Source organism: Podarcis cretensis, assembly GCF_951804945.1.
Source record: "Podarcis cretensis genome assembly, chromosome: 10".
In the NCBI taxonomy this organism is placed as follows: domain Eukaryota; kingdom Metazoa; phylum Chordata; class Lepidosauria; order Squamata; family Lacertidae; genus Podarcis; species Podarcis cretensis.
In genome coordinates this window covers 19,118,091-19,131,483 of record NC_137179.1, presented here as the reverse complement: position 1 = coordinate 19,131,483, position 13,393 = coordinate 19,118,091, and the positions used below count along the sequence as shown (strand labels likewise).

The 13,393-nt window shown below is 39.6% G+C and overlaps 1 protein-coding gene across 12 annotated transcripts in view; it reads left to right on the top strand.

Moving 5' to 3' along the window:
• Positions 1 to 13,393, top strand: part of ERC1 (ELKS/RAB6-interacting/CAST family member 1) — a 178,889-nt gene that overhangs the window by 81,161 nt on the left and 84,335 nt on the right. For all 12 annotated transcript variants that reach the window (XM_079992268.1, XM_079992274.1, XM_079992264.1 and 9 more), the window contains one exon: positions 8,267 to 8,402. In XM_079992268.1, coding sequence (XP_079848394.1) covers positions 8,267 to 8,402 — 136 coding nt within the window. The remainder of the gene's footprint in view (positions 1 to 8,266; positions 8,403 to 13,393) is intronic.

Sequence of the window (13,393 nt, the reverse complement as noted above, 5' to 3'; positions counted from 1 at the left end):
TATCATGCTGAGTTTATAATGAAATAATTGTCTTGCAGCTAACTGGCCAAGTAAGCAGTCTTGCACGCATGTGCAAATGCACATATGCACAAATTTTCCACAAGGTTTGAATATTCTGGTTCTGTGCTATCCTCAAATTCAACTGTTTCACAAGTCTTCTACCAGCTCTTAAAACTGAGTTGTAAGAAGTGGGTCATTAAATTGGAAATTGGCCCCAAATTTTCTGCAAATTTTCCAGGAGGTATGGGTCTTGCCGTGACTGATGCCTCAACTCAAGCTAGTCAGGCACATGTCACCTAGCATACTAAACGCTTGCAAAATATTTTGGCAAAGAGCAAAGTCTCTTTGATGTATGTATGTAGGTAGGTATGTAACTGCTCAAAAGCTCAGGGGCAAAAGAGCCTTCACAGTTCTCCCCTCCACCATATTGGTAACAAGACCAGTGAGTGCAATGTGACCTCTTTGTCATTCTGCCATAACATCAATATATCATCACACCCCACCATCCTATTATTTAGGGAGAAGATATGCACAAATCAGGTGCCATGTTTATGAACTTCTTTGTGATGCCTGTGTCCCATGGGTGGTAGTAAGCCTATTGAAATTAATGGACTGACCTTAGTCATGTTCATTAATTTCAGTGGGCTCACCCTGAGTGAATACTGTCCCATGTTTCTTTAGGAGAAGGGAAATGAGCCCTCATTCCTCCTCCCATCCAAAGACTTCCCGCTAAATGTCTGAAACAGGCCCCGGATTCACACTTGCAGGCATTTCCACAACTACATTTAAATTTGTCAACTCTAAGAACATAGATATGTCAATTTATTTCAGTACGTGCCCGTGTTGCCAACAGTTTATTAAAGTCTTCAGTCATATAAAGTGCAAATCAATGATAAGATTATTGTATATAGCCCATATAAGATTATTGCATATATCCTTTATTTCCTCACTCTGCCTCAAACTGTTTTAAAAATATGTAATGGTAGGGGTTGACTGAGCCCCCTCTGGAAATAATAACAAATTAAACATACAAGCAAGACCAATAACAGGGGTTGTGGATATATAGAGTACTGTAACTGCTTTTCTCTTCAATCAGCTTATAGCACGATATTAATTGCCTTATATGTCTGCATCGGGTGGCCTTCCAAATATTGCATGGATCAGTCAGATATAGGACATACTTAGATGCATGCTTGTGCAGTCTTCAAATTCCAGCCAAAAGGTTAGCAGCATAGGACAACCTCAAATTCCACCCATATATCCCAAACATTTTAGAACACTCATCTTGGGACAATATGAATTTTATTTCTATCTTTCTAGACTTTCCAAACAGTTCAGCAGTAGTTTAAAATGAAACATTCAACCTACAACACTCACCCAAACACCATTACAAAGAGATGTTTAAGTCTTCTTCAAGTCATCATTAACCTGGCTTTTGACACTTGAGATGTATATTTGTAGGACCCACCTTATTTTAATAAGTTGTTTTAGACTGTTTTTAACATTGTGCAATATTGTATTTTTAAGATAATGTTGTGTTTTAAATGTTGTAACTCACCCCGGGACCTTAGAGTGAAGGGTAGGTACTAAATTGTAATAATAATAATCAGCAGCATCAGTGAGGAACATTGTCGTATCTCCAGAGGAAGGATGTTCTGTACAGAGAAGGCCCTATCCTGTGTCACTATGTATCAGGTTATGCACATCAACACACCCACAAAAAGGACCTTCCACACAGAACATAGGGTTCAACCAAGCAGCTATAAAAGTATTCAGCTCAAAGTCATTTATTGTTTTACACGCTAAAGTTAACACCTTAAATTAGACCAAACAGCAAAAGAGCAACCATTGCAATTCTAGTCTAGCAGTGGCATCCTGCACTAGCTGCAGCTTCTAGACTGTCTTCAAGGGTAGCCACATACAGTGCAATACAATAGTTCAATCTACAGTGCAGTAGTACAGTATACAGAGTAGATTTCACATTCTTTATGTGCCCAAATGAGTATAATATTTGTACTATTATTTTAAAATCATTTTCAGATATTGTAGGGTTCAGCACATGTATGCACATTCATTCTCTCCCTGTGTTGTTGACTGCTCACAATGCTTTTGAAAGCACCACATGGGAAATTATTTAGGGACAGGAGAGGTTGTTTTTTAGGGAAATTGATGGAGCACAGTGTTTTCATTTACCATTATGTAAAATGTTTAAATTACAATATATCGTCATGTTAACATATCCCAAAGTAAACAAATTATCCAGTGTGACATCATTAGAAAGATAATTGAGGTTATTATTCAAACTTAATTTATGTGCATCAGATTATTCCAGCAAATACAGCCTCCAGAGGGTGTTTTTTTTTAAAAAGACTAATAACAAATGATTTATGTGCACCTATTAGTGACAAAGTGGACAGTCATTATATAGCTTATAGAGTCCCCCTACCCCACTATAAACCATGTATGTGTTTTATGGTTTACCAAAACTAAACCAAAATGAGTTCCAGTGAATAGCACTTACTTATTTATTTCATTTTATTTATTTTCTCGCATTTCAATCTCACTTTCCTTCCATCATGGAATCCAAGTTGATGTATGTGTGGTTCCCAAGAGGTCACCACCCAAGCAGTAACTCGACCCAGACCTGCTTGGCTTCCACAAGGTGGTGACCTCGTCTACCTTCAGACCTTCAGGAACTTGGGTTCCTGTTATCGATCTCTGTGCCACTAATGCAAGAGGAGCATTTGCCAGCTTTTGGGCCCATTTGCTATCTTTAGGCATTATTAAAAGAAGAGGTTGCACAAGTACTCTATCCCGTCAGCAGAGAAATTGTATTGCTCTTTGTAGCACCAGATAAGAGTCTAGCTCACTCAGGGGCACAAGTGCCTCTGTAGTTTTCTCTCCACTCAAGAAATGTGTGATGCAGCCACAAGTTCATACCTTTCACAAGGCATTATAAAAGTCTTCCAGGCTTACATGGGGTCAGTCACCGGCAAAGTATGTGACTGTAAGGGATTCATTGTCCCCCTCAGATTTTCTGTGTTAGAGACTCCAACAATGACTGGCCTACTGCCATTTGAACAGTGAGGAGGTGTGCTCTAGTGAACAAGGATTCAAACTGTGGGCAGGGGCACATATACAAACCCCTCTCCCAACACATCATGCCCCTCTCAGCCCTTGACTGCATAGTGAAGGTCTGTGGGAGACTTCTGTTTGCATTTTCTTGAGCATAGTCACACAGAGAAGTGTGAACAAACCCCACTGCAGACCCACACAACATGGGGAGGGGCGGGAGAGGGAGAGCATATTGTGTAAATATGTTTGAGGTGCAGTTTGTGTGCACCTCCCTGTCCCCATCCATATTTGGAGGCTTTGCATGTTCAGGGAAATGCCTAAATAATTTTTTGCTTGATGAATTTCTCTTCTTATAGGGAGAGACTGTTCTGCTCACCCTGCATACTGATTCACATATTTGTTAAGAGTGGAAATGCAGTCTTTTCCACACTGTTTAACACTGAAAAAACTGGGCTCTACTCTGTTGTGTTGCTTTGATAGAAATTCAACCTAGCTTTCTTAATTGCTTTTGCTGGATTTATGCCAACTCTTCCACAGGTTTTTGGTTGTGATTTCTCACTGTTTAATTGCTTTAAAAATTGCCCAGTAGCACCTTAGAGACCAACTAAGTTGTCCTGGGTATAGGCTTTCGTGTGCATGTACACTTCTTCAGATACACGAAAAAGTGTATCTGAAGAAGTGTGCATGCACACGAAAGCTTATACCCAGAACAACTTAGTTGGTCTCTAAGGTGCTACTGGGCAATTTTTTAATTTATTTATTTTGATTGTGTCAGACCAACACGGCTACCTACCTGAATGTTTAATTGCTAATCGAGCCTGGAGATGGGTTGGAACCTTCACCTTCCAGGAAGAGGATTTTAGCCTTTCCTTCCTGCCTCTTGAAGTAGGAACTGACCCAATACTGAGTGACCTGCTCATAATTACAATAAAAATTACCAAGGGAATGATTTCCTTATATATTCCCCAGTGGTCCTTCAGTGCTTGATATGTTTTACTAGTATAGCTTTTTAATGTCCATATTTGATGTCCATTAATTTCAAAAAGTCTACTACTAACGCTTCTAAAAAAAAAAAATCTAAATAATCCTTTAAAAATGAACCACATGTAGATGCAGTCTGTGTTTCTCAAATGGCTGGCCTCCCAAAGGAAGGAGTTTTTTTGGAAAGAATATGGAGGAAGGGACAGAAACAATTTGTCTAATTTTGGAAAAATAGTTAAGAATCAGGATTTTCCAAAGGATAGATTATAACCCTTCTAGAATCATTAAAAGGGGAAGTGGGGAGTTGCAAATCCCTGATTACTGTAGAGAGTAGGTGCTGGGGGGAAGGTATAGGATCTGATTAGGTAGCCCCCAGGAAACTTTTCAGATGAAGATGTATAGACACAGAAACTCTAGTAAGTTTAGAAGATGATATAATTTTGTGAAGTTTGCAAAATACTGAGATTGAAATAATGAGAAAATAAGTACTGGGTAGAGTGGCAAGAATTAATCTGCTTCTTGATCTTACCTACACCTTTGAACTCTCTTGAGACCTATTTTAATGGTTAGGTACAAAGTTGACTTCTCCTATCCACCCACCTCAATTTTCAATTCTACTTCCCTTCCCCTTCCTCTATACTTATCTGTACATGGAATTTGTTTTTAAAACCTGGGTTTCCTGGTTTCAGGATATAAAATCCACCCACCCCTCTCTGAAAACCCATTTGGGGCTTCTTGCTGGCATACATACAACAGGCTAGTTATATTTTCATGACTTCTAGCAACAAGCACTGTTTTCATTGGCATTGGTTGCCTTGTCTTATAAATGCCATGGAAAAGTGAAGAGCAGTGTAAGAAAATGACGAGGACTTGTGGCAAGAAGCTCGCAAACAGAACTCCTAATGGACTGTTTGAACTTGCTAGCGTTCGTTTTAACAGTGCTACATTAACTCCTTTCAAAAGCATAATGATTTGTTTTAGCTGTTGAATTGTGTCTGAGGCATAAATGATGAGAGGAATTCATCTTCTCTTTAAATGACATCGCAGGATGGGTCTGCTTCTTATTTACTTTATAGGGGGGTTGCCTTTAAAAATGCCTGTTTTAATTTATTTTAACATAAATATTGTATTTATAAAAAGCATCCAATTAATGCTTTAGACACTGTTGCCTGTTCTTCCCAAAAGATACAGGAATGATTCCAAAATGCCATTTAGCCCTGGCACTAATGTTGAAAGGGACTGCACAGGTAGTTTTTATCAGCTGAAAAGAAGCTTCTTGTTCAGAGGGACAGAACTTTTGCAGGCCACTCAGCTGAGTTTGCTCCCCCACTATTTCCCTGCTTCGCATGTTACCATAGAAATGGGCACTGTAGCAGTTCGTGCGTAGCCGCATATGCCCTGAAATGTGAAGTGATGTGCACCTCACATGTGTTACCTGTGATCTTTACAACTATTCAAGAGTAAGTCTGATATGTGGAAAGGAATCTTTAAGCACATTTTATTTGTAGCAGTTAATTTACTATTACAATAAATTAGTGGTGTGGTGCATTAAAAAGTCTAAACTGGAAAATAATGCAAATAAAAATGTATTGCAAGTTAACATATATACACATTTTGTAAAGAAGTAAAACCATAGAACAGTGAACTATTGAAATAATAGTACAGTGGAACCTCGGGTTGCAGACGTAATCCGTGACAGAGGCACGTCCGCAACCTGCAGCGTTCACATCCTGGAGCGCCGCGTCTGCGCCGGCGTGATTTGGTGTTTCTGCGCATGCGCGAGCAGTGAAACCCGGAAGTAAACCGTTCCGGTACTTCCAGGTTTCCCACAGTCTGCAATCCGAAAACACATAACCTGAAGCATCCATAACATGGGGTACGACTGTACGAAACAATAGCTCTTATAACAATGAGTCAGAATTTGAGTCGTAACCTGCTCTCTAACCTCTAAAGGTGGCCATTCTCCCTGAGAGTGTGTGTTGCAAACTACTTAATCTAGATCATATATACTGAAATATAAACATTGGGATACATTGATTCTCTGGCCACATAGGAGTCTTTTTTAGGTGGAAAAAGAGTGTGATATAAATCTGACATTACACCTCCACTTTTCTTCCATAGATGGCATACTTGCAAAGAGAACGCTTCTCAGCCTCTTAAATGTCAAAAAGGCCTCTTAGGTTAACTGTTAGCAGAACAGATGGGATGCAGGCATGGCCTAATCTTCTTTGGGTCATCTACTGGAGCAAACAAGGTCAAAAGACTATCTAATCAAAGAGTATCCAAACGTCTAATATTCAACATAACTAAATAGTCATTCTTTGGCTAACAGTTTTAAAGCCTCTCTTATCTTAAAACAGCAGTTTGTTAAATTGCAGGCTACTGTTCTGTTTTGCTCATTCTTCATCTTGGGGGTGGGAGTCATTCAGAAAGCTTTTGCACGGTGGTTGAGCCACATAGTGCCCGAGTGTAGCACATAAGAGGAGCCTCTTACATTCCTACACAAGAGACAGGATGTCAAGGCCACTAAACACAATTCCTGGGGCCTCCCATGTGGGAACAATAATATAAAAATAGATTCTGAATAACAATGCCAAGGTGAAACATCTTTGAGACACTGAGCATGTGCAAACCCTGCAACACTACCCACTACCAAGGAATTCTCCTTTGCCTTAACACTATGAATTCTGTGGGTTGAAGAATAGCTTGAGGCTCTGGAGACAACTTCTAAGTGTAAAACAGCACTAAAACATTTATTTCCATGCACCTTAAAAATTACAGCAGGGACTGAGCTTCAAATGTACATCTGACCATGCTTATTTAGTGGTGGTATTATTATCATCAACAACAAAAGATTTGCAGGCCACTTCATAATATAAAGGTAATCAAAGCGGTTTACAGAATCAAAACAATAACAATATCCTTCAAAAAAAATGTAAACAATTTCTTCAGATATACAGTTATTCCATAAATGACTGGGTCACTGCTGTGCACAGAGTGGGCAAACAGTTCTCTTGTCTGGCTACCCCTCCACGCCAGAACACGCCTGGTCAGTTCAGGGTTTTGTATTCTGTGGCCATCATTGCCTTCCCTGCTAAGGCCTTTTAAGGGGAAAATAGCAACCCAAATACCATACATATACAAGAAAAGTCTGCTGCTGGATCAAGCTAGTGTCCCATCTAGCCCAGCATCCTGTTCTCACAGTGACCAACCAGATGCCCCTTTTGGGAAACCTGCAAGCAGTATCTGAGCACAGGAGCAGCCCTTTTCCTTCCTGTGGTTCCCAGCAACTGTCATTCAGAAGCATCACAGAGCAGAGCCATCCTGGCTGGTAGCCATTGGTAACAATCCCCTCCATGAATGTATCTTGTCTTCTTATGAAGCCATGCGGATTGGTGCCCACACATTTTGTCTGGCCTGAGACATTTTTTCTGCCTGTGGCAACAGAGAATCCTAGAATTGCAGGACTGAAGGACCCCAAGGGTCATCTAGCCCACATACCCCCCTGAAATGGAAGAAGGCAGCACACACATTCACTGGTTCCATGGACAGAGTCCAGCTGGAGGGGTGGCTGGCTTTTATTCTAGCTCCACCGACTCTGGGAGTTGATGTGATTTCAAAATTTGCAGAGAGCAAAGTTAGGAAAAATGGGTTTTAAGTGCTTATTCTCACAATGTTAAGTAAATAAACCAGAAAATAACACTTGCAACTGTATCTTATTTTTCCTACTTTAATAATTTCAATGCGTGGGGGGGGGGTGTTGACAAAAAAAATCTGCACTGGGTACCACCTAACTTTGCTATGCCACTGGGTCAACAACGGGGGGGGGGCGGAGGGATCTTTGCACCATGGTGCCGGATATGCTTAAGACGGCCCTGGAATTAACACCGTAGGCTTCATCTTAATATGTTCTCATCTTGTCTTTAAAAAAAGTCACCATAGTGCATATTCAGTTTTTGAACTCAAGCACAGCCTTGGGGCCAGTTCTAGAACTCCATTGTTTAATTTATTGTGTGCAGAAGTATTTCATTTCATAAGATTTTGTCGACTTTGGTCACTTAACTGAAAATGGGTTGCTGCAGTGAATAACTTGGCCAAATCTACGCCATTGCTGAAAATACAGAAGAATTGTTCTACCCTGCATTTCATAACTTCTGCTTTCAAATGTAGATTTGCACAAGCATTTGAATACTTGCTTTCCCCTTTACAGGCAAATTAAAGATCAGAATAAAAAGGTAGCAAATCTGAAGCATAAAGAACAAGTGGAGAAGAAAAAGAGTGCACAGATGCTAGAAGAAGCTAGACGGCGGGAAGACAATCTTAATGACAGTTCCCAGCAATTGCAGGTAACGTGAATCTGTATGTCTGACACAGGGCCATCTTCCTTGAGATTTCTGCCTCAGTTGCTTCCTCGCTTTCAGACTTATTCCTAATAAAGGAGTTGCTTTGTGATTAAAGGAGGAGCTTTACCCTCACAACATTCTGAGATTCTGGAAGTTTGTGGCCTATTAAGCTTCAACAGTTTGATCCCTTTTATGGTAAGTGAGCAAATAGGACTTTGCTTCAGCCGTAAGTTACTGGAACAACATTATAAACTCGCCATCGATTTCAAGTTGGTTACAGAGTCTGGCTTCCGGTGCTTCTAAAGATCTTGCTTAATTGTTTTGAGATACTTGGACTTAGCTTTTGTTCAGTAAAGAAAACCTGAGAAGCACACATGTATCAGTAAGTATCATTGGCGTTACAAAATTACGTTTCTGTTTATTTGGGCACGGATCATTTTCTTCAATTTCACACCTATTCACTGCATATTTCCCTCCATCTGTAAAGCCACTGACACAGTGCCATGTTGTCATAAGTGACTCCTCACGGAATATTTCACAGCATAAAGTAGGCATATTGTGACAGTCATCTGCAATACCAAGTTAATTTGCAATGGAAGCTGTGTTCTGATGAACATACTTTAGTTGAACAAAGTTCTCTGAGGGGTTAGCAGGTGAAATGTATTTACTGTTTTATTAATTTGAAACATGTTTTATAGTAACAGAGTGATTCTCATTTCAAAGTGGACTATCCACATGGAATCATAGAATTGTAGAGGTGGAAGGGACCGAGGGTCATGTAGTCCAACCTCCTTCAGTGCAGGAATCCTGCCCACAGCCATTTCTGGGTGGGCTCAAACCAGCAACCTTCTGGTTAACAGAGATACATGGAGAGAGGGTGCAGGGAAAGGGAGACTGTGCACTTTCTCAAGGCCCTGTACAGATTACATTCACTATACTATCTGGAGCCTGATTGTGGGAGGCAGGAAGGGAAAGAGGCATGGTTCTGGTGTGTACATGTGTAAATAACTCCTCAAGCATTAGGGAAGCTATTGCAAGCTAACGTGGAACAGGTAGAAGATATAAGAAAGGCTGATGAACTGCTCTTTATACCAGGACTTGTGCATTCATCATCCATAGCTTATACAAATTCCCAGTGTTCATTGGGCCTCTTGCCAATATGGTACAGTGAAGAATTCAAGGGACATAATTTAGAGGTCAGTTTTAAGTGTTGCTACTTGTAAGCCTTTGCAAAGTAAGTGGAGATGTGGCTTTAAATGTCCTGCTCCATTTCAGCATTAATCTAATAATGGCCATATGCTTTACATATAGGTATGTAATGGCATTCAAATGTCAGTTTTCTCAAATATATAACAATTCACTTGAAGGTGAAATAAGTCCTCTTTGGTGGTCTTATTTTGGACATGTCTCTTCTCCATTTAGTAGCAGGCCCAGTTTAATTATATCAGTAGTTTAGTGTGAGTGTGTGAGTATGGGCATGTAGATATATATAGATATGTAATTTTAAAACATCAAATCAGCTTGCTCTGAATCCCATAAGGATGCAGTGAATCATAAAATCATATTTATTACAGTGACTAGGGGGATATTTGTCATGCCCTCAAGCTCAGTGAAGGAGCCAGCTTAGTCTCTGGCTCTGTACCACCACCTGGGGAATTGGAGCAGCCTCCTGATGCTGGTATTTCAGAGCCAACAGAATCTAAGGCTAGTGGCTCAGAATCCATGGAACCTGAGGCTGGTTGCCTAGAACCTGAGTTAGGACCCTCCCCTAAGCCTGACTTGTAAGAGAATCAAGTGCTCCATATGCTACCACACCTCCCCAAAGATGCAGGGAGCAGGCCACTAGAGAAAGGTGAACCATTTTTTGTCTGCAGGGTTGGCTCTTTAAGACACACAGTCTTTAGTCCAAAAGCTTAGACCTTGGGAAAGGTGGCCCAGAGGAAGAGATTTGTAAGGCCTAAGTTCACTTCCAACGGTGAGCTAATAAAGTTGCTCACTCAGAATATTTTCATTAAAATTCTGTCCCCACTCTTCTCCAGCAAGAATCCAGTCAGCTTATCCAACACAACTAGTTTTCCTTTATTCTCCTGGGAGCTAATTAGTTAAATAAAAAAGTAAGCACAGGGAGAAATGGATATACTGTAAGCAACCATTGCCGGTTTTGGGGTTAGTACACAGAAGCACCAATTTTAAATAATTTTGGCTTTTGTGGTTTTGGCTGGAATTAATAATTCATTATGTAGTGCTTAAAAATATGATCCCTATTTTCTTAAACTAGCCATCTGCAATCCAGCCAAATAAACAAGCTTCCAAGCTCTTACTGCACTGTCTGTAATAGGCATGTGGTTTGTCTCTTCCGAGTCAAATATCAAAATGTTCATTTATACGGGAGTTTCTGATGATGGAAGCTTGACATTTGGAAAGAACAATAAGAGGATTGGAGGAATAAAACCAGCAATAATTACAATTAACTCAATTTACCTGGACTAAAAATGAACCAATTAAAATGGATTTATAATATTGTCCATCTTTAGTTCTCTTATAAGAGCTTCATACATGAGTGTTTGCTTCTCTAACAGAAAGATAAAAAACTGATCCCCTCTCTTTTTTCCTTCTCATGGCTTCTAGTAGGTACGTAGACAGTAGCATTTAGAATGAGATGTCACCTAATATGAATCAGTAGCTCATAATGCTTATCATAAATATGAGGCAAACTCCAATAGCCCCCCTCTGGTTCTGAGTACAAAACAAGCTTCTGAACTTGCTTAATAATGTGCGTTTTAATTTTCATTTATATTTAAACCATACCCAGATACCAATTAGAACTCACAAAATGATCATACTGACTCCTTCTGTTCCCACATAGTCTACTGGCTGCAAGGAATAGAATCTGGCACTTTAAAATCACTAGTCTTTTAATCCAGAGTTGCATTGAATTCTATGAAAAAATATATGGGAGCTTCCTCCACTGACATTGCCACTACCATTGAATAATCATAGGTTTCATTTTTAATAATAGGATGCAAAAAAAGTGGGACACGTTCTCAGGTTCTGTTAAGCAAGGTGCTCTTTATTACTAAGAAAACATCTTCCAGCATCATGAGTATGCATTGTACAACTTTCTCTTTGTTAGAGGCCAGTGTGGAACAGTCTTGGAATTGGAAGTTAGGGAAAATTTCATGTTCTACCCACCCACCCACCTCCAAAAAGGCATATCCTGGAAAAATAATGTATCACCAAGTTATAACTTAGGCACAGGAATGGCTTTTGCTTGATGATGATTTATTAATAGCTGCTTGTTTTGCTATACACATCTGTTTTGTTTACTATCTGCATTTGCTGAGCTTTTTCAGATTCATTGAATATTTATTTAAGTGATAATATATGAGTAACATTAATATTCAAAACATATTGCTACATTTCCATATTGATTACATTACAGTATTAAGATGGAATTGATTGTTGCACTACTTGATCATTTTCTGGATTTTCAGTAGAATTTGAATGTCCCACAGAGTTAATACTTTTGAATAGGGAAACTTACTACATGTACTTGAATTGCAAATGCTTGCTGCTTATCTCAGATGAAAAACACAGCTATACCTCCATTATACTATGCTTTCTTCTATGCAGTTGCTCAGATCGGCTTTAACCAGACACACATTCTTCTATAGAGTAGAAGTGGAGACACCACTGAAGATTCTGAATATGACAGTCTGGATTCTGACATAACATAGACAACCTAATGAGTATTTTCCATGTCTGCTGCAATTAGAACTGCACACTATAATTTTCGAGGACTGTCTGTTGCAGACTGGGTAGGGTAATTCTAACTCTAAGCACCTGTAACAACATTAGAAGGGTTTAATCAACACTGCTTCAGAAGATACAGAAAGTAAGCACAATGTTCTTGATGCTGGAGTAGCCAGTGTATGAAGATCATCTTCTTTGTTGGTACGTTCACTTGAGTAGCATCTGGACAATTTTTCCTGTGTTAGATGATGTTGCTTTCTCCTTTTTCTCTATTCCAATAAGTCAAGAACCTCTCTGTACAGAAAGAGTCTGAGAGAACTGTGTACATTTGGCAGAACTTGTAGTAGTTTGCTGAGGTGTACCATCCTCACGAATACAAGATCTTGCAAATATCATGACCATTTAAATCTTTTTAGCAATTAACAAAGTGAATGGTGCCAAACCAGTCCTCTTTCCAGACAGACAGCACCACCATTCCTCAGAGTTGAAATGACAAATCAGAAACCGTGGGAGGATTCTTAGAGGATGCTAATTTGCTGCTGCTTTATTTCTTAGTGCTTATTAGTTGCTATATGATATGCTAGTTGTGAACTTCAGAGAAGCCTGGCAGACCCTTCCTGATAATCATACATTCATGGTGGATGAGATCAATACTTGAAGTTGTGTGAAACTGGAAAAAAGACAATGTTCTGTCATTTAGTTGAACCTAAAACACTCCTTGGATAACAAGCAAGCAGTGGCAACTCATGTTTGTGTCTGAGTTATAATTTCAGAAGCTGACAACATTCATATATTTGTGTAAAAACATTTCCTAGTCTATAGCCTAAAGATCTCTTGTTTTTGTACTAGATGTTTCAAACATTAAATAAGCATCTGATGTCGCATTTTGGTCTATGACAACATGGTTTACATATGTAAGAGATTTCATTCTGAAGAGAATCGGTTCCTAATGTTTCAAATACTGCTTATTTGACACTCTGGCCTTCGTCTTCCCATCACGCATAGACCCTTTGCCATGTTGATTTAATCGGATGGTGCTTTGTATCACTCTCCATATAGAAAAAAAGGAGCTCTTGTCTCCAAGCAAATCACTAACTGCAAGTTGCACTCCTTCCAGTTTTCTATGCCTTGCCTGTCAGGTTGCGCGTGCCTGAGAAGAGATTCTGAATGCTTGCTGCTATAACACAACATCTGCGTACTAACCTGCTATGGAGCTGCATGTGAATCTGCATCTTTTGCAC